Genomic DNA, 23322 nt, shown 5'->3' with positions numbered 1-23322 from the left:
AGGGGCCTGCGTGGCCATGCAGGCAGAAAATACGGGAACTGAAAAGGCCGGGCTGAGGGCAACGCCTCCCGCTGAGACCGGGCTGAGGGAATCGGTGGTACCTTCAGGATGTCAGACTCGTAGTTGTTGTTGTTCAACACGCCGTCCAGACACTTGTCGCCGAGGCTGAGCTCTGCCAGGACGAAGGGGAAGGTCATGCCTTAGGGCACGTTCTGAACGCCCTACCGGGCCCAGGGCCGCCATCAAATCCCTCCACCACACAGGAACCAAAAGCTCCGGGACAAACGCCCTCGAAGCAGAGGCCACTCCGCTCCTCTGTCCAACCACAGGCTTTCCGGTCTGGAGACAGCAGGGCACGCTCCCTTTCCACGGTGGTGCCTCCTGTCTGTAAACTAGTGCTTCCCCCTAACTGTCAGGGCACTCCTCGATTTTGAGCTAATTTGAATCGGATGCTTCTAAAACCAAACCCGGCAGGCTGAAGCGCTGGTATTACCACAGAAGGGGGCGAGGCAGCCGAAGCAGCCCACGCGGGCGCAGCCCCAGTACAGGTGGCAGAAGGGCTGTAGGCACACTGCACCTGTGGACACAAAGCACAGGCAGTCAGCGGGCCCCGGCCTGCCGGCGGGGCCGCACTCATCCGCCGACCAGGAGTGCCCCGCTCCCGACAAGACGTTTCACGGAGGAGCAGAGGCCAGCTCCCAGCTCCTCCACGGTGCTAAGGCTGAGGCCTTGGAAGACGCTAAACAAACCCACATTATCTCGTACATTAAATATGTGTGCTCATCTAAGAAAAACATTAAGGTCCATGAAAGAAAGCACCATCTGGGTCCCATCACTCCACAAGGCTGTGGCCTGTCCTGTCCAGCACCAGTTATGGACGGCCGCGGTCATGCTGCCTCCCCCGTGCTGGAGACTGCGTCTGCCACTGGCCATAAGTCATTGCCGTGCTATTGCATCACCTTTGCAGATGTTTTGAAAATTGTGATAATGTATATACAACACGAAAGTTCTCATTTTAACCACTTTCAAGCATATAGTTCAGTGGCATCACTTACATTCACACAATGTTGTGCTACCACCACCAGCAGCTGTTACCAACATTTTGTCACAGTGCCAAATAGAAACCCCTTCTCATCAAGTACAGACGCCCCCAGCCCCCAGAAGCTGCGGTCCTTCTGTCTCGGTGAATTTGCTTACTCTAGATAGTTCTTGTAAGTGAAATACACAATACTCGTTTATCCTGTGATCATTATTTCCTAATGTTTGATATCCTATTTAGAGCAACGCAAGTTAAAATTCCCATCTTCGTCCATCTATAATCATGTGAAAATGTCTCTATGTATAACAATAACCTATGTAAAGTGGGGGCCAAAAGGAAAAGTTGTTGAGAAGGAGCTGCATTTGCACGCTGCGACAGCTCTCCTGCCGCCTGCCGGGCTGGCGCCAGGTGCGGCCTCGAGCTCGCTGCTGGCTTTTCCAGGCTCTAAGGAAAGCAGCAGCAGTGACCGGAGCTGCCAGATTTCCAAGGCCATGGGTGCCGCCTCCCAGGGCGGGAGCTCAGCAAACACCACCTGACCCCAGAGCCCGCCCCGGCACTGCCTACCCAGGCTGCGGCACTCACACTGCTGCGGCGCGACGTGGGGGCTCCGCTGGCGCTCGGCCCTCCGGTCAGGCATGGGCTGGAAGCAGCAGGTGCAGATGGCGTGGCTGCCCTGCACGGGGCACACGTACTCCGGGGCAGCTGCAGCAAACACGGGGGCTCGGGTGAGGGACGCCGGGCAGGGGCACGTTGGGGGCTGCGATGGGGCGTGCCGGGGTCAGGCAGACCTGCTTCCCAGGCAGCAGTCAAGCTCTACCGTCCAGACTGAAATGTCACTGAAAACTGTCTTTTGGTTTAGGGGTTGTAGCAAGATTTCAAAGATCAGTTAAAGGTTTCCTATTATCTTCTAAGAAGGAAGGGATGGGCCCATAAAAGACTCTCAAACAACAAATTACGCTTGATTTCTGAAGAACATCTCCTCCTAACCACAGGCTGGCGCTGCCAGCACCCGGCCGGTGAAGGAGCCCCTGAAAAGAGGTCGGCCCTGAGGGCAGTGGGGAGGATTCCCCTGGTGAGAGTCGGCGCCCAGGAGGGGGGGAATGTGCAGGTTCAGGGGTGGGGGCCCGTCTACTGGGGGGAGTCAGCTATCGGACAAAACAGGGTAAGAAGAGGAACAAGCGACAGGAGGGGCGGGACTCGACCAGGGCAGGCGCCAGGACCAGCGCAGGAAGGCGCGGTGGCCACCAGAACGCGCTGCCCGGCAGAGTCCTGCAAGTCCAGACCGGCTCCAGGTTATACTCAGCGTTAAGAGCGTGCACTTGGGAGAAAGCAGAAAGGCAGAACGCGGTGGAGAACCCCATGGGAACGAGGCCCACTCACAGGAGAGGAGGGGGCTCCCCGGGCTCCTGGCGGGGAGGGGCTCTGTGAGGGCCGTGGCAGGCTCACCTGGAGGGAAGCTGGCAGATGTCGACGGCGCATCCCCCTGGGCCTGCAGCCCTCCCAGCTCGCCCTCGGGCCCTGGGCAGGGGAGGGGCTGCGCCGCCTGCCTCCTGTACTCCGGACACTGTCTGCACACGACGTAGGGCTGGCTGCAAGAGACGCATGGCCGCGGTTAGCTGCGTGGGGCAGGGAGCTGCAGAGGCCGGCAGCCGCCTGGGCACATGGGCACTCCCGGCCAGATCGGAGGACCCTTCCCTGGCAGCGCCACCGCGCTCCCTCCCTCCCGACCTCTCCAGGCGCAGCCTCTGCCAGGCCTCATCCCGCTTCACCACTGGAGAGCGAGGAGCGGCCTGACTGGACAGCACCCAGCTGAGCTCCCGGAAGGAGAGGCTGGGGAGGAGCCGGGGGTGGCCGGGGAGCTCGCCTTGGCACCTGGCTGCTCCTGTGGGTTCCAGAACGCCAATGCCCGCCCGCCACGGGTGCAGAGATGTGACCCCCACCCGGCTCTGGTATGAGTGGACGGGCGGACGGCCTCATGGCTCTGGGGTGGACGAATGACAGCTGGCCGGGCAGGTCGCCCGCCACCTGGGTACTCTGCCCTCAGCCAAGCCAGAGTGCCTGACAGCCACGCGCGCTCCCGAGTCACGCTAGGGCTGCACTCTGGCCGTCGCTGCCCAGGATCACCCGTTGCTGCTGCTTCTCAGCCACGCTTCAAAGTCACAGGAGAGAAGCGCGGGGTGTGAGCGACCGGAGAAGGGAGACCTCTCGTTTCGCGTAGGAGGGGGAGCGGGTGGGAGCCGAGTGAAGGGAAGTGCGGACAGACACCTCCCCAGGAGCATGAGAACTAGGGTTAGGCGCAGCCGCCACCTCTCCTACTGCGCGGCAAAGGCTTCTGAGAGGCTGACGCCAAGCCGCCAGGACCTGCTGAAGAGTGCTGCGCCAGGAGGTCCCACGGGTCGCAATTCCTGAACTATCCAGATGAGCACAAACTTACAAATGTAAGGACATGCACTGCCGCATTTCTAAATTCAGAAAAATCAGAATCACTTCAGACACTCAACAGTGAAGTACCGGTTAGAGTGACCACAGCGTACAAAAAAGGTGAATGTGACTCGCCCATTCCTACACCAAACGTTCACAACCTACGTTCACAGAGAAAAACCAGGATACGAACTCATACGAACAGTATAGTCCATCTTTATAAAATCATTTATTGGATTCTCTTCGGTTAAAAAACCAAATATGTGAGTATATACATAGAAAGGGCTAGCTGGATACACAACAAAATATAACAACTGGTAATCTCTGAGTAGCAGGATTAGCAGTGGTTTTGGTTTTTTCTTCTTTTTGCTTGACCATTATTTTTTAAATTTTATAAAATAAAAAAAAAAAAAAGATAAAATTGTGGGTTTTTTGGTGTGTGGCTTTTTCTTTTGGTCTTTTTAAATATCACGGCCTTCACCTAGATTTGAGACCCTAGACTTAGGAAGCATCAGTGGTCGAGCAGATAAACTAAAGTCTACTGAGGGCTCCTCCTCCTTGGCAGGCGCCCTGCCTTCCATAGCAGTGTTCTCTTAAGTATTGCCATTTATACTGTAGGGCTTTAGAGTCCCTGGACAAATGTGTCCAGGAGGGGAGCGGAGGGGGCCCCAGCGATTAGCACCTCCCTCCCACACGGGAGGTCCCGGGTTCAGTTCCCAGAGCCTCCTAAAGAGAAGACAAGCACACAAAGACAGACACAGCAAACGCAAACAACGAGGGGGTGGGGAGAAATTAATAATAAGAAAATAAATCCAAATGCTTCCAGGGGGAACAAATGGCATATCATAAGTTATGACCTTTGCCACAGTCTGCCAACCAAGAACTACAATGAGGAGTGTAAGCAAACGAAGGGCGTGAGATGGAGAAGGTGACACCGACACCTGTGACCTTTACGTAAGGACGCCCACTGCCAGGTGCCAATCCAAGCGCTCGCCCAGTCCTCACCAGGAACTATAGACTGTCCTGACGTCACACTCAGAAAAACAGCTCCCTCCAACGAGGGAGGAACTCAGCTGGTCAGCAGTAGCACCAGGACTCAAACCCACCTCTGCTGACACCCAAAAGTAAACTCATAATTCTGGCGGTACCAAGTGCACTGTCACCCACCCCCGAGCCCCAGTTCCTACCTAATATCTGAGGACTCACTGTCAACATCTGACAGCTCCAGCAGGTCCTCCGAGCTTCCCTCTTCATCAGAAAAAGACCTCCTGACCTTCGGCTGCAGCATGTCCTGAGGGATTTTGTTCCTGGCATCCATGCTTCGCACGTCCTCTTCAGTGCGACGCTTGTCTGCGATTCAAAGGAACCCACCGCTGTTGGCTAGCCACGCACCCCAGGAGAGCACCCGCCAGGTCACCCGTGCCGACCCCAGCGCTGCTGCACTTGCCTGGGTGCTGGGCGAGGTACGCCTCCACCAGGTTGTTGAGGATGTGGTTCTTACAGATGCGCTCCACGGGACAGCGGCACGTCGGGCACAGGGACGAGCGCTCCATCCAGCCCGAGTAGCAAGCTGCGCAGAACGTGTGCATGCAGGGCTGCAGGCTGTGAGCACAAAGACCGACCCGTCTCCAAACAGCTGGGGCGTCAGCAGCAAAGACGCACAGACCCAGACAAGAGGACAGACAGGATCGAGGGACAGGCTGACTGTGGCTGACCGGAAGGTGGGCAGCAGGGACGGCGCAGGGCTCTCTCCCCCAGAGGCTGGGTCTCCGCTGGGGTTGACGTCTGATCCCCAAATCAGAGAGCAAGCACACAAAAGCCGCTGAGCTTTCCTGCCTCAGCACGGCCTCTAGCCAGGGCTTCCAGCAGCAGACCCCTGCCTGGAGATTGCCTTCCCTACCCCGTGTGCGCCTCCGTTTTTGTCCAAGTGGCCCAGAGCGCCGCAGCCTTCCCAGCAACGTGGACATGGCCTCTCCTCCATAGCCCACCTGGAACAGTGGTGCTGACCCAAGAGGCTGTCGTACCGCACAGGAAAACGCTACCCCACCTGCCAGTACTTCCACTCTGTCTCGTTAATTAGAGGAAACTGGCAGCCACACAGTAACCGCTGTTTTCAGAAGGGGCAAGGGTTGGTGACTCATAAATACAGGGATATGCTGGCATCTGGACAGGCCTAACTCTTCAGTGCCCACAGAAGGGCGAGAAGGTTCTCCCAAGCACCAGCAAGCGCTTGACGGTGACTTCAGCAGCTTCCGTTGCAAGCTCGGTGCAGGCTCCCTCTCTCCGGCACCCAGGGCGGCCCACGAGCATCACATGCAGACCCAGGCCCACACCCAGGCGTCTTCTCGCCCTTACCTCACGCAGTCGTGCAGCAGCTCCTGGCAGATAATGCACGTGAGCGTCTCTTCCATCTGGTCTGTCTTCGTGGCCGCAGCTCTGACACCCTCGCAGACAGCCTGGCTGTTTTTACACGGGTCTGCAACATACAGTGGAAGAGTCAGGCTGGACTCCTTACCCTGGACTCCTCACCCGTGAGAGGGAAGGACAAGCTGTGGGGCCACACCCAAGGAGAAAACAGACTCACGGTCCCCTTGTTCATGAACTGCTTGGCCCGTAGGCACGGAAATCCTCAAGCTCAGCTCCCACTGGGAGCACATCTGCACACGTGAAGGGCATTTTAGGGGCCAAAACCAGCAGTCTCCTGCACCAGATCTTTTACGTTTTGCTTTAGAATAATATAGTTAATGATGTAAAAAGGCGCTCAGGATGTAAGACTAAGCGGCAATGGCCAGTTGTCAAACAGTATTTGCGTATGATGTCATACCTTTTAAACATACAATAAAATAGATTTGTGTGGACAAAGGAAAGTGGAAAGCAGAGGTTCTAAGAGGTTAATAGTGGGTTTTTTAAACTTTGCTTCTGCTTGCTAGTTTATTTCAAGAAGTCATGTGTTGTTAAGTATGAATTACTCTTTATTTTTTAATTTATTTTTTAAAGATTTATTTTTTATTTATTTCTCTCCTCTCACTCCCCCCTCCCCCCAGCTGTCTGCTCTCTGTGTCCCTTCGCTGTGTATTCTTCTGTGTCTGCTAGTATTCTTGTCAGCGGCCCCGGGAATCTGTGTCTCTTTTTGTTACATCATCTTACTTTGTCAGCTCTCTCTGCGGCGCTACTCCTGGGCAGGCTGCACTTGTTTTGCACAGGGTAGCTCTCCTTATGGGGTGCACTCATTGCAAGTGGGGCTCCCCTACACAGGGGACACCCCTGCGTGGCACGGCACTCCTTGTGCGCATCAGCACTGCGCATGGGCCAGCTCACCGCACAGGTCAGGAGGCCTGGGGTTTGAACCCTGGACCTCCCATGTGGTAGGAAGATGCTCTATGTGTTGAGTCACATCTGCTTCCCAAATTACTTTTTATTTTTAAAGAAATACTTGCACACAATTTTAAAAGTCAAAGATTAAAAAACAAATCAAAGCCGTAGTCCCCGCCCGAGCCCTCCCTCCCTCTCCAGCTGACTTTTGCTTTTCCTTCTAGGGTTTACCTAGATGGTTCTGAGTTGTAACAGGTTGTTGTAATTTACCACGAGGAAGGCATCTTCCCTCGTGGCCCCATTCTCAATACTATGAGAACGTGGCTGTTGGTTCAATGTGTTTATGTTATTATGCTCATCTAAGCAATGTCCACTGCTGAGTCAAGTAGTATACCATAATTAAGTTTTCTTGGAAATAAAAATTGCCCTATTTTCATACTTGTTTATGTTTTACTGTCTTTTTAACTTCAATTTTTAAGGCACAGATTTTTCTCAAAATCGTCTTTAACATCAAGGTTCAAATATCATTTAGAGCTAGACAATATATTTTAAAAGTTAGTTCCATATCTGGACAGAGTGTGTTTTACATCCATTCTGAAATTCCGGATAGTATTACTTCCAGACCGAAAAAAAAGGGCATAGCCTGCTCGGAAACATCATTCTAGCTGGAGTATGCAGACAGGAACGAAAGGCCCAGATTTTCCTTCAGATGATACTGTGGCCTTGCAAGCACCAACCCAAGGCAGAGCACAGATGCTTCTGCAGAAACCCTGAAGCACCTCGAGGACAGGGTAACCCCGCAGCGCTAGCTCGATCAGCACCTAGCCAGCGGCTCGGGAGCTCCCAGGGCCACAAAGGGAAAAGGACACCTGGAACATGGGCTCTCACCTCCTTTTGTTTTCTTTTTAACGGGCTCCAAGTCCTCCTGATCCTGCGGTTCTGCCAAGGGAAACGATGTTCCTTCTCTGTCTGGGAGAGTTGAAGCAAAACTGGAGACAATGTCGTCTGCCACACATCCTTCACTCTCAGAGCCTGTGAGGGACAACAGTCGAACAAGAGCCGTTTTGCCTCACCCAGCTCCGAGGGCTGAACTCACCAGGTGAGGAAGCAGTGATTTCAACCCAAGTGTGGTTTGCACACACGACAATAATCCAAGATAGGAGGTTTCAAAGATAACGTATGATTTGCTAGGAATACTGATTCGCTCAACTCACTTCTTAAACGCACCCGTGCCAGCCACTGTGCTACAGGAGCGGGGCAGGAGCAGTACATGCACGGGGAGGTGTGATGGGGCGCTGCCTGTGAACACTCGGTCTGCACCCACAGATTTCCACACTTTCAGTCTCGTAACACCCTGAGCAGCCAGCAGTGTCAGAATGAGTCAGAAGTAGAGAGACGCTCAAGGAGGGGTGCAGGGGGCTCCAGAATGCAAGGAGCCAAAGACCAGCAGGCAGACAGTGTGACGAAGGAGCAGCAGCTTAGGAAGGCACAGACTGTATGAGCAAGGAGCTAGCGCCACAACGACCGGAGTACACTTGGCAGACACGGCAGAAAGGCAGGGAAACGTCCCAATATCCCTCGGTCCCCACGCAGGGACCTGGAAGCATCTTCAGGTCAATTTCCAGCAGCACCACTGCCTACCGTGCTTTCCGGTGCTTCCTCTGACAGGCTCCCACCCTCGCCTCCCTCTGCCCGGCCCAGGCCATGCTAACTGTCCTAACTCTGCAGGCAGCCGGTGGCCAGGGTCTCAGGTCCCAGGCAGGGAAGGTGGGTGGCAGAAGGGGTTGGACACAGGGCACAGGGAGGAGAGCCCTTGAGTGATGGACAAAGAAGCCCCACTGGAGGCGGCTCTGACGGCTTCCACAACAGGGATGCAGTCTCTCCATGAGCTCATTCCACCCAAGAACCACAGAGAGCAGATTCTCCTTTACAGTGAAAATAGATAGCACTTATCTATAATATAATAAATTCCAAGCATGTGATCTGTAACAAGATATAAAACTACAACTCTCTCAGGTTTTGCTTCAGCTAAGACTTTAAAACAACAGCTATCACACCCCAAAATGAAGCAAGAGACACCACGGGCAATTAACAAATGATTTGGAAAAGCAGGTTTTATATGCGTAATGGAACCGTACCTGCAACATTTAAAAAGAGGTTGGGACAGACATTCTCCACCAAGGGAATCAAACTGAGGGCTCAGAAATCAACCTATGGCCAAATGATTGCTGACAAGGGGGCAAAGACTACTCAATTGGGAAAGAATAGTTTCTTCACCAAAAGGTGCTGGAGAACTGGATCTCCATTTGCAAAAGAAAGACCCCTACCTCAATACCATATATAAAAATCAACTCAAAATGGAGCAAAGACCTAAATATAAGAACCAGGTCTTTAAAATCATGAGGAGAACACGTAGGGAAGCATCTTGTGTTAGGCAAGCAACAAAAGAAAAAAAAAAAGATAAATAGGACCTCCTCAAAACTAAAAACTTTTATGCCTCAAGGGACTTTTTCATGAAAGTAAAATGACAACCTACACAATGGGAGAAAATATTTGGAAACCACACATCTGATCAAGTTTTAATGTCCAGAATATATACAGAAATCCTTCAATTGAGCAACAGAAAGGCTAACATCCTGATTTAAATATGGGTAAAAGACTTGAATAGCCATTCTCCAAAGATACAGAAATGGCCAAAACGCATATGAATAGAAGCTCAATATCATCAGCTATTAGGGAAATGCAAATCAAAACCACAATGAGACACCATTTCACACCCTCTAGAATGGCTACTACTAAAAAAAACGAAAACGACAAGGGCTGGAGAAACGGGAGCACTCATTCATTGCTGGTGGCATGTAAAACAGTGCAGCTGCTGTAGGGTACCCCAAAAAGTTAAGTACAGCATTACCATATGGCCTGATAATTCCGATACTAGGTATGTGCCCAAAGGAGTTGAAGCAGGGACTTGAACAGGTATTTGCACACCAGTGTCCATAGCAACATTATTCACAAATGCCAAAAGATGGAAGCAATCCACAGGTCCATGAACGGATGAAAGGGTAAATAAAACATGGTACATACACACAATGGAATATAATTCAGCCATAAAGAGAAATGACGTTCTTATACATGTGGCAACATGGATTGTAGCAGTTTGATATAATTATGAATTCCAAACTGTACCTGGGCATGATTAACTTATGATTAAGGCTTTGATTGGGCCACGTCAGTTGTATGTTGAGTCCCCGCCTCTTGGTGGGTGGGAACTCACAGATAAAAGACACGGCATAGGACAGAATTGAAGATTTTTGATGTTGGAGATTTGATTTGGAGTTTGATGCTGGAGTCTTGAGTTGGAGCCCTGGGAAATAAGCACACAGAGGAAAGAGAAGCAAGCCCTAGGAAGAGAGGACCTGAGCCAGGAGAACACAGAGAAACAGAGACAGCTTCTAGACATGGCAGAAATCGTGGGGAGAGAGACAGGGCTGTTCGCCTGATAATCTACAGCTGACCTTGTGGAGAAAACATAGGACCTGAGCCCGGAGAGAAGCAAGACCTGGGAAGAGAGGAACCCGGGAAGCCTGAACCCTGGCAGATGTCGGCAGTCATCTGGCTCCAATACATGGCAAGAGACTTCGGTGCAGGAAGTAACTTATGCTTTATAGCCTGGTATCTGCAAGCTTCCACCCCAAATAAATACCCTTTATAAAAACCAACTGATTTCTGGTATTTTGCATCAGCACCCCTTTGGCTGACTAACACATGGATGAACCTGAAGACGTCATGTCGAGTGAAATAAGTCAATCACAAAAGGACAAATATTGTATGATCTTAATTTATGAAATAATTAGAATAAGCAAAATCAGAGTCAGGGGACAGAGTAGTGATATGAAGTAGGAAGTTCAGCCTTAAAATGCGCCGAGTGCCTGTTAGGAATGATGGAGAAATGTTGTTAGTGGATGGTGGTAACGGCAGCACAACATCGTGAACACAATGAACAGAAGTGAAATATAAAGGGGAAATGTTAGGTTGTAAATACAGCAGTAGAAGAAAAAAATTTATCTAATCCATGGAACTACACTATACTAACAGTGAACCCTAAGTTAAACCATGGGCTACAGTTAACAGTACAATGGTAAAAAATGTGCTTTCATCAATTACAACAAATAAGCCACACCAATGCAAGATGTTAACAACAGGGTGGTGTATGGGAACCCTGACTTTTATGCATGATGTTCTGTGAACCCACAACTTCTCCAATAAAAACAAACAAACAAACAAAAACAGTTTGGAGGGGCAAGAAAGGGAGGTGGTCACCAAAGACAGAAAACAGTTACTGCTAAGAGCTGCTGGACTCCCCCCATTAGCTGTGGGCGAGGAAACCTCAGTCTCACCGAGGGCAGAAGAATGCTCTGGCTCTGCAGAAGCCGGCTCTGTCGAAGAGGCAGCAGCCGTGCTGGAGAGGGCTGCTGTCGAGGTTGATGGCTGCGGCTCCTCCAAGCAAGCCTGTGCGGCTGGCAAGCACAGCAGGGCGCCTGCATCACCGCCTCTCCCTGTACCTGAGGCGTCTTTGGTCACGTAGAACACATTTTCTTTATTAGCTTCTGTAACACAAAAAGAGAAGGAGCAGGCACTCAGGGGCCAGCTACTTGAGGCAAAGAATTCCAGGGGACTGAAAGGCTTTTCTTGTTAGATTTTGACAATCCTTAATATGCATCCACTGTTTTGCTAAAATTCTACTTACCAAAGGATTCTTGTATTATGCCTTGCTTGTCACTTAAAGACTCATAAAGGTATGCCACATCTAAAAGGAAATTGATCAAATCAGAGGAGTACTGGTCCAATGTAAAGTGAGAACCCTTTCCTGTCTGTCCCCTAAAGCCCCCGAAGTCTTTCCAGAAAACTCTTTACTGTCAGTTTGACTTTGTTGGCTATTTTGACTTATCAGCCAGTAACTCAAAAGTGCCCAGGTTAAGATATTTCAAAACATAAGATTCAAAATACCTCGATAACTTCAAAGACCTTTTGTGTGGCAAGGGGCTGCTCTGGATTATGTCGAAAATGACCTCAAATATCTGCCCTCTTCTTTCTCTTCCTTCCCATTGACAGTCTTCAAGAGCTTTACCCCTGACCTTTCTAAGGACCCCCTCGTTCTACCCCATCTTCTTCCACAGACATAAACTTACATTCTTGAGCTGCAGAAGTCCAGGTGGAACCCAGTCTTACCTCTGCCTTCTTTGGCATAGTTCCCAAACACAGAAACCATCAGAGGCCTCCAGCCTCCACTTTACTTCCACGACTCAGATCTCTTCTACGTACAATCTAACCCTTCTCCATTAATTTTCCTCAGCTGTCATTTTGAGATCCATGGCTAAGGACTTCACAGGACCTTCCCCGGGGGTCTGAGCTCCCTAATTTTCACTCTTTCTTACTGTGTTCTGGCTCATTCTTCCTGTACACCACGTAGATGGTATCCCCGGTCTGTAAAGGGCAAGTCTGCTTCTTAACAACCTTCAGTTTGTTAATTACTGTTCCATTGGTGCTGTAAAGAAAACAAACGTGCAATTTATCATACCTAAAATACCTACCACCACTAGGAAAGCAGCTCAATAGCACCATGTTGCAAATAATGAAATACTCTCAGGACTGAGTACATATTAATGAGGCACATATGCCAAGGGCTGCCTGGTATTTCTCAAGACAGAACGGTGCCTTTTCCCCTCCCTGCCAGCCTACCCAGCAACCAGCCAGTCCTAACCAGCATTTAATAAGTCTGCCCTTCCCCGTTCCTCCGTGGACCCACAGAACTGAGACCCACGTCACTTCCGTCTCTGCACTCAGCTCCCTCCACAGCTCTGTCCCCCCAGCAGCTGCAAGCCCCTGCTCAGGTTCACTGCCCAAATAAGGACCGACCCCTTGAGTGACCAGGCTCTCGGCAAACACAAAGCAAAAGCCGGGATGCTGGCTGAAGATGATGCGGTCCTGTTCACTGGGACCACGTGAGCCTGTCGAAGACGCTGCAGCGTGAGGATGGCTGCGGCTGGGCCTGGGGCACAGGTGCTGTGGGCATGTGGTCAAGGAGAACCTGTGGCAGGCAGGGCTGGGGAGTGACCAAGATGAGACTGGACAGAGTCAGGACTTGGCCGATGCAAGAGGAGCACCCACGGCAGGCCAAGGGGTCGGTACGGCAACCAGAACAAAACCTGCGCGAGCAGACCACCCGCCTGAGTCTTTGAGACCCCTGTGGGCAGCGAGCACGTGCGCTCTGCACCACGCCTGCACGGCCTCCCCCAGCACCTGTGCACTCCGCAGCTCTTCAGCGTGCCCCGGACCCCGGGTCGGGACCCACCACACCTTCGTCCGTTACACAGCGGTCTTCCCTGAACAACTCCGCCCACCGGTCCCGGGGCCAACCCTCTTGATACGTAAGTGGCGTCCACCGTGGTTTATACCGGGGTCCGGGTGGGGGTGGTATGATAAGGGAGGAAACGGCCTTCACAGTCCTGTAAAGGAGTTTGGACTAAACTCTAGACTCTGGGAAGGCATTTCCAAACAAGAGAATGGTATGCTCAGACCACATTTTGAAAAGACACCTTGCTGACAGTGGGAAGGGGTTACAGCAGGTGGAGACTGCTGGAGGGAGAAGGGCGGCGTGGGCGAGGAGCTGCTAGGACATGGTGATCCCCAAGGGGTGTGCGGCCCACCTCAGCGGGCGGGGGAGTTCCTGCAGGTACAGGAGCCTGGGGCGGTCCGCTGGAAGAAGTAACAGCTCCAGAGAGGCTGCGGGTGCAATGGGAGGGAGCAGGTACTGGAGAAAGGGAGGAAGGGAGGAAGGCTGTCCTGGGGGCCAACTCAGGTGGGTTGGGAGGCAGAGGGTCTCTAGCTTGATGTGGTGGCAGCGAACAGGCATGGAAGGTGCTGGAGCAGCAGGAACCACCACATTCAAGCCCAGATACAGAGCGATGGGAGCCAAGGCAGGGAAAAGGCTGAGCTGGGGATCTAGAGGCTGCGGCTGGGGCTCAGGTTCCTCACCAGCCCTGGCACTGAAGAAAAGCACCGAGTGCTCAAGGCAGGTACTTAGGATAAGACAAGCCATGTACACATCAAGTCTACCTCCTGAGACTACAGGTGAAAACACAGTAAAGAGAAACAAGCAGCCGGGCCCCACAGCAGTAGCAGCCAAATTTTCTCAGAGAACAGGGCACCAGGCACAACTCACATGTTACTGAGCAGCTCTGCAAGCCTGCTGACGAGGAAACAGATCTCAAGAAGCAAAAAAAAACCTGGGAAACGGACTTTGGCCCAGTGGTTAGGGCGTCCCTCTACCACATGGGAGGTCCGCGGTTCAAACCCTGGGCCTCCTTGACCCGTGTGGAGCTGGCCCATGCACAGTGCTGATGCGCGCAAGGAGTGCCCTGCCACGCAGGGTTGTCCCCCCTACGCGCAAGGAGTGCACCCGTAAGGAGAGCCGCCCAGCGCAAAAGGAAGTGCAGCCTGCCCAGGAATGGCGCCGCCCGCACTTCCCGTGCCGCTTACAACAACAGAAGCGGACAAAGAAACAAGACGCAGCAAAAAGACACAGAAAACAGACAACCGGGGGAGGGGGGGGAATTAAATAAATAAATAAATAAATCTTTTAAAAAAAGAAGCAAAAACCTGCTGACGGACGCATCAGGATCACAAAAGCAGCACCTGACAACCGGCCCAGCTCTAACCCCAGCAGTAAATGCTGAGCTCACGGTGCACACAGGGGAACTAAGGAGAGGGAATGACTTGCCTAAGACCCCACAGCAGGTAACCGAGGAACTAAGCTTGGCCTTCCTGGGGGCTGCCGAGAGCCTGGCAGGGGTCTGGCAGGGGGAGTGGGCGGGGTCGCTGGGGGCGCCCGGGAGCCCACAAGGGGGCAAGACAGATCCTGCAGGAGCTGGGCTGAGAGAGGGGCTCATCTGGTGGGAGGTGTCAAGGCCCTAACGTGGCCCCCGAGGAGGCGGCCAGAGAGGACCCAGGAGGAGGCAAGCAGTAGAGCAGGGTGCAGGACGGGCAGGCAGCCTAGGGGAGGGGACTCGAGTCTCCCCTCCCCTGCAGTCCAGGGCGTCCCATCCAGTGTGGGGCGCAGGGATGCAACAGTGCTGGCTGCAGAGGGCTGGGGCGAGAAGGGGAGGACGACAGCAGGGGCGCAGCTCGCACCGCGGAAACCCGCAGGAACCCACAGGGCGCACCTGACAGCCACCTCTGAGGACAGAAGCTTCAGGAAGGCGCAGGGCGGCTGCGACCTGGTCTGCGGGTACCGCGTGGCTTCCCGAAGTCCCAGCCTGGGGGCTCAGACACCACGCCGTCTCCCGGGTCTGGAGGCGGAAGTCCTAACCTCAAGGGTGGCTCCAGGCGCACCTGGGGGCACCGTGCAGACTCTGCTTCCGGCCTTCCCAGCGCCACTGTGCCCGCCCAGGCTGGGGGGCCGCCCTCCCTCCTCACCTCTGCTTCCGTGACTTCTCCTTCCCCAACCCCCTGCCTCACGCTTACACAGACCCCGTAACCACAACGAGGTCCCCCAAGCCCCCCTGCAGGCTCTCACCTGCGAGGCTGCCCACCACAGGTTCTGGCCTGGGAATTCGGGCCTCCTGTGGACAGGCAGCTGAGCCTGCTGTGCCACGCGCCTCGTCAGGCGCCAGCACCCGTTCCCTTCCACCCGGTCACTTCCAAGGATCATTAGCCCCATCCGAGCCTCGGCTTCAGGAACTGGCTCACTAGGAACAGGCGCCAGGCCGTGGGCCCAGCTGGCGGGCCCGGCGCGGCGCTCCTGGTGCGTGGCGGTCACGTGGCCACGCTGGCAGAGGGCTGCGCTCGCACTCTGGCTCCAGCCTCTCTCGACCCCACCAGGCTGGTTTCCTGTCTGGCTGGACTGAGCTATTTTATGGAGGGTGAGCTGTGAAAGCAGAGAGGACCCGAATTCCTGTACATTCCTGCTGACCCTCTGAGGCTGGTGGAAGGACCAGCATGGGCTCTGGTGCTCCACGCGCATTCCCTCTCTTACTCCCATGCTGGGGGACGAAGCGCCTGAGATGCTGTGCTGGCAGAGGGCTCCCAAAAGACGCCCACAGCCTAATTCCCAGAGCCTGTGAGCTTGTTCCCTGACATGGCAAAAGGGACTTTGCCAATGGCTTGAGTTAAGTAAGGATCCTGGATGAACCAGGGGGCTTGAGGGCATCGCAGGGTCCTTCCACGTGGAAGAGGGAGGCAGGAGAACAGGAACGAGCAAGTCACATCGTGAGAAAGACCCAAGTGGCCACTGCTGACTTTAAATGAAGGGGCCCCAGCTACACATGGCCTCAGGAAGCTGGGAAAGGCAAGGAAACCGATTCTCTTAGAACCTCCAGAAGGAAGGCAGCAGCCTGCCAACGCCTTGAGGCTAGTCCGGTGAGCCAATAGTCAGCCTCTGACTGCCAGACCTGGCAGTGTCTGTGTTATTCTGAGAGCCTAGGTTTGTGGTGACTTGTTCCAGCAGCTGCAGGAGGGTCACACAGTCACGTGGCCGTGTGAGAAAGCCAGGGCCTGACCCCAGCAGGATCGCTCTAGAAGCAGCTCTGTGCTGAGAAATAAATAACTCCATCTGCTACCTGTTCGAATAAAAGAGGAACATTACTTCTTCCTAGCTGTCTACCCCCAAAACCGCTAATTACCAAAGAACTGCATAGCTTCTGGTCTTTATAAAAATTTAAAAGTCATCTGGTGATAAAGGCCCACCCCCAACATACTGCTGGAAGACCACCTGGCCCCTTGAATCAAGTTTAACATAGGCACATTCCGACAGAGGATTCCCTCCCTAGAAATTTATCCAAAGGAAATAAGCAGACATGAATGGAAAGATTTCTGGGAAGAGTCACTGCAGTGCCATTTATAACAAGAAAAAGTAAAAATAACTTAAATGTCCATCAGCAAGGGAGAAGATAATTTATTATATAAAGTAGACAATGAAAAAGATGAGTGATCTAGATGTACTGATGTGGCAAATAGTTCATAAAATATTATAAGTGAAAAAGGCAGATAATCCTACAGTGTACATTATATAATCTCATTGACATAAAATATATATACCTTTAAATGCATTTTTAATGTCAGAGAGAGTATAGGAAGTTTTTTCTTTTCTCTGCACTATTTAAGTTGGATAAGAATTCATTAATAGAAAAAAAATTCTGATTTTGGAGAAAGAATTCAAACTTGAACAGGTTTGCAAGAACCAAAAATTTATCAATCCTTTCTCACTTTTTTTTTTTTAAAGATTTATTTTTATTTATTATTTAATTCCCCTCCCCTCCCCCGGTTGTCTGTTTTCTGTGTCTATTTGCTGCGTCTTGTTTCTTTGTCCGCTTCTGTTGTCGTCAGCAGCACGGGAAGTGTGGGCGGCGCCATTCCTGGGCAGGCTGCACTTTCTTTCGTGCTGGGCGGCTCTCCTTATGGGGAGCACTCCTTGCGTGTGGGGCTCCCCTATGCAGGGGACACCCCCGCGTGGCAGGGCACTCCTTGCGCGCATCAGCACTGCGCGTGGGCCAGCTCCACACGTGTCAAGGAGGCCCGGGGTTTGAACCACGGACCTCCCATGTGGTAGACGGATGCCCTAACCACTGAGCCAAAGTCCGTTTTCCCTTTTCTCACTCTTATTTCTGAGATATTTTTGTTTTTATTTGAACACATTCAAGAAGAGTCACAGATACCAAAGTGTCATTGAATAACTTACCCTCAAAATTGGAAAGTACATTTCCTAGTACCTTGAGACCCTAACTATGTTATAGAAACTGTGAGCTGTCATTATCCCACTAAAAACAAATTGTTTTCTTCTCCTCGATCAAGGCACATAGCACACCCTCTTTAAATTCCTGAAGCTACAAGGGCAAACAAAAAAGAGTGCAGAAAGAGCTCACCTGGTATCTTCCAGTGACACCTGGCCAGACTTTTCATCCACTCTAATCTTACAATGGTCTCCAGAGACCAATTTATTGCCAGGAAACGAAAGGTCACAACCTAGAACATGGAGAGGGGCAACTCTGTTAGTACAGGGACATCGCTGTCCTCCACTCAGCCAAGGTGTGCAGCTCAACCCAGCCTCCCCTTTCCACACACTCACAGACCAAGCTTAATCAGGCAAGGTATGCAGAAATAAAAAACGCACGAAGCCAAGGGGCAGGACTGTGCTGTGAACCTTTCTCAATCCCAATTACCCAGGATACCCATCAACACCTACAGCTACACAAACACAGGTTTTCGATGAAGATTTTAAAATATGCGCACATATACATAAGTATTACCAGAACATTAAAAAAAAAACTAAAGGACTTAATTAAATAACTCTTCAGTATTTTAACTTAGTCTTTAATTTCATTTCTGTGCAATCTTTGATTTCATTGAGTATCAACAAAATTGAAGCAATAATAAACAGACACGAAATTATTATAGGCACGTGTACATGTGTAAGAAGATATCAAACAGAAAAGGAATGCATCTACAACTGACTACAATCATCACATCCATGTTAAATATAAGGGGGAAATCCCCAAACACTTTGCTTCCCCCTTTAAATCAAAAGGACAGAAGCTTGAGGGGAGAGGATTACTACAAGAGTCAGGAGGGAACCTCCCAGGGTGACAGGAAAATCCCACATCTCGACTGCAGGGTTACCTGTGTCAAAACTCAGTGAACGGAACACAAAAAACGGTGAATTTCACCATATGTAAATTATACCTCAATAAACCTGATGTTTAAAATATAATGCACGACTCGTCATCATAAACTGTGCTCCATTTAGGTCAACTGCACCTGTGATCTAGATCCTCACTTTCTACTGAGCATCTCTGCCTGGATGGTCCACTCCCATCCCTTCGTATCCAGTGAGGCACTGGAGTAGGTTTTAGCAGGGCTTCTCCGCATCAAAACATCAGCATGCGAATTTGGAACTTAGATGCTTTGTGCTAAAGTTCATTCTTGGCATGTGTCCTGCTTGCTATTTAGTTGTGTATATTTCCTATGGTTGGTGCGCATTTCTGCACTCCCCCAGAAAGGGAAGGTGAGGCTCTCATCTCCCTTCCCACTTATCAACTCCCCTGCCCTTCCCCCCAAAATAATACCTTGTACATAGCAGGCATGTAATAGTTTTAATATGAACATAATACAGTTCTGCAGACTTTGTTTTTGCTGGAAACACTATTAATACATTCACTGAAAGCATTTCAGTTATCAAGCAGATGAACTCAACAACACATTTGTTTTTGCTCCTTGTCCCAACATGTAGAACGATGTTGTGATGACGATGAGTGAGCTCGTAAGGGCTGGTTCTGAGTCAGTCTCTGCTCCACATGCTGCTGACACTCTAGGAAGCCAGTGCAAAGGCACAGAAGGGTAAAAGCTTTTCAGCCGAAACAAGTTACTGGTGGTGCCAGAAGGGAAAGCGAGGCAGTTTGTCTCCAGGACATATGCAGTTCACCAAACCTCTTATTATATCCATTAAAGACAATTAAAGTCATTTTTCAAAAGGGTCTAATAGAATATAAATGCTTTCAAAGTTGTAAAAAAAAAAATTAACTTGATACTGGGATTTAAGAAAAAACAGGTGCAAGTCAACTACAAGAAATAAAATGAAGCAAACAAAAAACTTGATATTTTGGTCTAAAGAGCAGTCTTTTCCATCTCTCTAGTATAAAGTCAGAATCATGGTTCTTTAATTTCCATACAAACTATTTTTGGTGGGCCTGATCAGCGCATTTCTCTCCCTGTAGCAAAGCTGGGAGGGCGGTCAGATTACCAGATGGCTGCTTCAGAGGCAGTGTACTTCATGTGGACCTTGAGGACATATCCTCTCACTAGCTCTGCGACACTGTTCAATTCTTTAGCCTCCTGGGTTCATTACATTCACAAATACTTGAGTGGCTCTATGCTAGGAGCTGGGTTTCTAGCAGGGAACAGAACAAAGTAATGGGCTTGAGAGCTTTCTTCTTTTTAAAATGTAAGCATTTACAGCTATAAATATCCCTCTGAACACTGTTTAGCTGCATCCCAAAAATTTTGATATTTTGAGTTTTCAATTTCATTGGTCCCAAACTATTTTCTAATTTCTCGAGGGTTCTTCTTTGACCAATTTGTTGCTAAGAATGTGTTGTTTAATTTCCACATATTTGTGGATTTTACAGTTTTTCTTATACTGATTTCTACTTTCTATTTCACTGTGGTCAGAGAAGATATTTTGTATACAGTAAGGGACTTGATAAGTTTGCATTCCAAAGGGTATATTCATTGCACCTACTTCACGAAGTTGTAATGAGGATTAAATAATCTTTTCAGGCACTCAAAAGAGTGACTGGCGGACAAATTAGTCAGTAAATGGCAGCTATTACAAGAGAACAAATTCCACTGGAAAAACTTCGGCGCACTCCGTTCCGGGACTTGTAGTCTTCCCGCTTTGGGGGTACCGCCCTCGCCGGGCCCCGGGCCCCAGGCCCCCGCCCCGCTCCTCCGTGCGCGGCGCCAGGCCCCGCGGCGGTCCCCATTCCGTCCCCCAGGCCCCGGCCCCAGGTCCTCGGTGCCCCCCCGGCCCCCGCCCGGCTCCTCCGTGCCCGGCCCCCGGCCCCGCCGGCCCCCGCGCACCTCTCCGCCGCCCGATGGTCCACTCGCGCTTCCACAGCAGGACGTGCGGCTCGCCCTCGTCGGCGCCCAGGCGCAGGAGCCGCCCCCAGGGCTGCGGCCGCGGCGGCCGCTCGCCTCCCTCAGGCTGCTCCATCCCGACTCTCGCCTAACGACCCCCGGACACTTCGGGTGAGCTCCAGAGCCCCCGGCCGAGGCGCCCCGCGCCGCTCCCGGCCTCCCGGCCTCGGCCGCCCCGCCGACCGCGCCCAGTCGCCGGCGGGCGGGCACCTCCTCCCGGCCCCGCCGCACCCCCGCCGCCCCGCCGCCCCTCACCCCCGCCGCGCGGAACCCGGAACCGGCGTCGCCGCCGCTGTCAACACACATCGCGCCCGTCAGCTGACGCGCGGGGCGGGGCGAGCGGGCGTCCGCGCCTTCCCATTGGCCCGCGGCGGCGCCCACCGAGCGCAGCAGCTAGAGCGGCCCGGAGCGCTGCGCGGAGACGCCGGGAGCTTGCGCAGAAGAGGCCCTGAGGGACTGGGGGCCATCTTTGGTGCTGTCGAGGAGGACTACGTCCCGTGCGGATCGCGGGCAGCAGGCAGCAGGCGCCGTGATAGGTTGGGGCGGAGGCGGCCGAGAAGTTTCGGGGGGACCCCAGGAAACAAGGGTGGCCTTTCGCTGCTCGGGGTACACCGGACGAGGCGCGTGCGCGTGGATTGGAAAACTCGAGGGTCCGCTGGGGGAAGGCGCTTACGGTGCTGGTGGAGAGTAACTGCATCGCCTCGTTAAAGGCAGTTCTGCCCCAACTGTCCTTTGACTCGGCGGATCCCCCTTGGAATCGAGAGGCCGAGGAGGACGCGCAAGGCTGTTCAGTGCGCAGGGCCCGAGGCCAGAAGACCTGCGTGTCCGGGCGTCCGAGGAAAGGCGCGTCCAGCCGCGCGCGTGGAAGCAAGTGCAATGACGAAAGGCTCCAAAATAAGGGTGAAAAAGATGTAAAGTAGGCGCCCATTTCTGTAAAATATTTTATATATTTATAAAAATATCCCTGGAACGATGTACAAGAAACTATCAGGGACTGCGTGTGGGAGAAGGACCTACCTTTGACTACACACCTGTGCCAGTCGGGTACACCAGAGAAACAGGGCCAGTAGGACAGGTGTGTGTGTGTGTGTATAAAGAGATTTGTTGCGAGAAACTGGCTTAGTGGATGGCGGGGCTGGCTAGGCAAGTCCGAAGTCCGCAGGCCATGCATGCCTCCAGGAAGGGCAGGGTAACTCCTGGGCAAAAGCTGCAGCTGTAACTCACAGGCAGAAAGTGTTCCTGGGAAGCCTCACTTCTGCTCTTAAGGCCTTTCCAGTGACTAAGTCAGACCCATTATGATGACCTAGGAGAAGCTTTCTTACTTAAAAACTGATTATAAACTAATCACAGCCACAAAATGCTTTCACAGCGACATCTAAATTGGTGTTTGATTGAATAACTGAGCACTATACAGCCAGCCAAATTGGCACATAATATGAGCATCTCACTCCATCCCTTGTCACTCTTCAACCATGTACATTTTCTCAAATCATACTGAATCGCCAAATAAACGCGATGATAAAGCCATACTTCTGCCTAACATGATATCCTGTGTACATCCTGAAACATGCTCTTTCCACGAAGAGGATGCAAAGTCCCTGGGTGATTTTCACGTTCCTTCTTTGATATCCTGTAACTTAAATACAATGATATAGGGAAGTGGATGTGGCTCAACTGATAGAGTGTCCCTCTATCATATGGAGGGTTCAGGGTTCGATCCCCAGGGCCTCCTGACCCATGTGGTCAGGCAGCCCATGCGCCCTGCCATGCAGGGGTGCCTCCGCGTAGGGTGCCCCACGTGCAAGGAGTGCGCCCCGCGTGAAAAAATCGCACCCCCCCAGGAGAGGTGCCGCACACATGGAGAGTTGATGCTGCAAGATGACACAACAACAAAAAAAGAGACACATTTTCCCAGTGCCGCCGGATAATGCAAGTGGACGCAGAACACACAGTGAGTGGACACAGAGAGCAGACAATGGGGGGAAAAGGGAGAGAAATAAATAAAAAATAAATCTTTAAAAAGAAATAAATACCATGATATAAAGTTAACTATTGTTAATCCTGCTTAGGTTAGATAAGAGAATTAGAGGGAAGGAAAAGTTATTTGCTTTGCTTGATTAAACCATCTTGGCAGAAAGTGCATTCAATTCCGTCATTTAAAGATGAGTTTCCAATTAGTTTTTCGTTCAAGTCACAGAACCCTTGAATTAATTCCTCCCAAATCCCTTTCCATGGGCTGCTTTGTGAGAGTGAAGTCAGGGCTGGGCATCTGTGCAGATGTGTAGATGGTGATTGGAGGCATGCCTGGGGAACGAGTCAACTAAGGGGGCCAAGTTCTCTGACCCCTGTGCTCAGTGAGGAAAGGCAAAGATGTGACCCATTCCTGCAATTAATGAGCGCTGCCTCCTGGCTCTTGGGGCAGAGATGGAGAGTACCCAAAGATGCAGTGACAGCGAGCAGGATGTCCCAAGTCCTTACCTCTTCAAATTGCTTATTTTGTGAGAATCCTAAAATCTTTTTTTAGTGAACTGCCTGTAAGGATTGTGACAAGCACAAATCCAGATGATGTATTTCAGTCACTCTCCCCAGGGGCCTCACCAGGAAATGGAAGCAAAAATGATCATCGAGACCAGAGGTGGGACTGGAAGAGGGTGGACCAGAGAGATGGGAAAAGAGCGAGTTACGTTTTACTTCTAACTGAAAGACAAAAGAGGTCAAATCCAAAGTTCTAGAATCAAAAAGTCTTAACCGCATTGTTTGTAGACTTGAAGTCCTCCAGTAGAAGATATAAAACAAAAGTCATTAAAAGGGATTGCTCTGGAGTATGGGATTTGGCAAAGGGAAAAGTTTTGCTTTTGATA

At 51.6% G+C, this 23322-nt stretch overlaps 1 protein-coding gene across 1 annotated transcript in view; it reads right to left on the bottom strand.

Annotated features, from left to right (window-relative positions):
* Positions 1–20672, bottom strand: part of CHFR (checkpoint with forkhead and ring finger domains) — a 30116-nt gene extending 9444 nt beyond the window's left edge. The window contains exons 1-13 of the mRNA XM_012531038.4: positions 20405–20672; positions 17692–17791; positions 12208–12317; positions 11520–11579; positions 11170–11379; positions 7661–7804; positions 5816–5936; positions 4908–5062; positions 4648–4810; positions 2486–2628; positions 1622–1741; positions 494–577; positions 102–172 (exon numbers count right to left, since the gene is read on the bottom strand). Of these exons, the coding sequence (XP_012386492.1) occupies positions 102–172; positions 494–577; positions 1622–1741; positions 2486–2628; positions 4648–4810; positions 4908–5062; positions 5816–5936; positions 7661–7804; positions 11170–11379; positions 11520–11579; positions 12208–12317; positions 17692–17791; positions 20405–20537 (1614 nt within the window). The 5' untranslated portion in view covers positions 20538–20672. The remainder of the gene's footprint in view (positions 1–101; positions 173–493; positions 578–1621; positions 1742–2485; positions 2629–4647; positions 4811–4907; positions 5063–5815; positions 5937–7660; positions 7805–11169; positions 11380–11519; positions 11580–12207; positions 12318–17691; positions 17792–20404) is intronic.
* Positions 20673–23322: the final 2650 nt, after the last annotated feature.

This window comes from Dasypus novemcinctus, chromosome 19, assembly GCF_030445035.2.
Source record: "Dasypus novemcinctus isolate mDasNov1 chromosome 19, mDasNov1.1.hap2, whole genome shotgun sequence".
Classification (NCBI taxonomy): Eukaryota; Metazoa; Chordata; class Mammalia; order Cingulata; family Dasypodidae; genus Dasypus; species Dasypus novemcinctus.
Note: the sequence above shows the minus strand (reverse complement) of the source record. Positions and strands in the feature narration are given on the sequence as shown.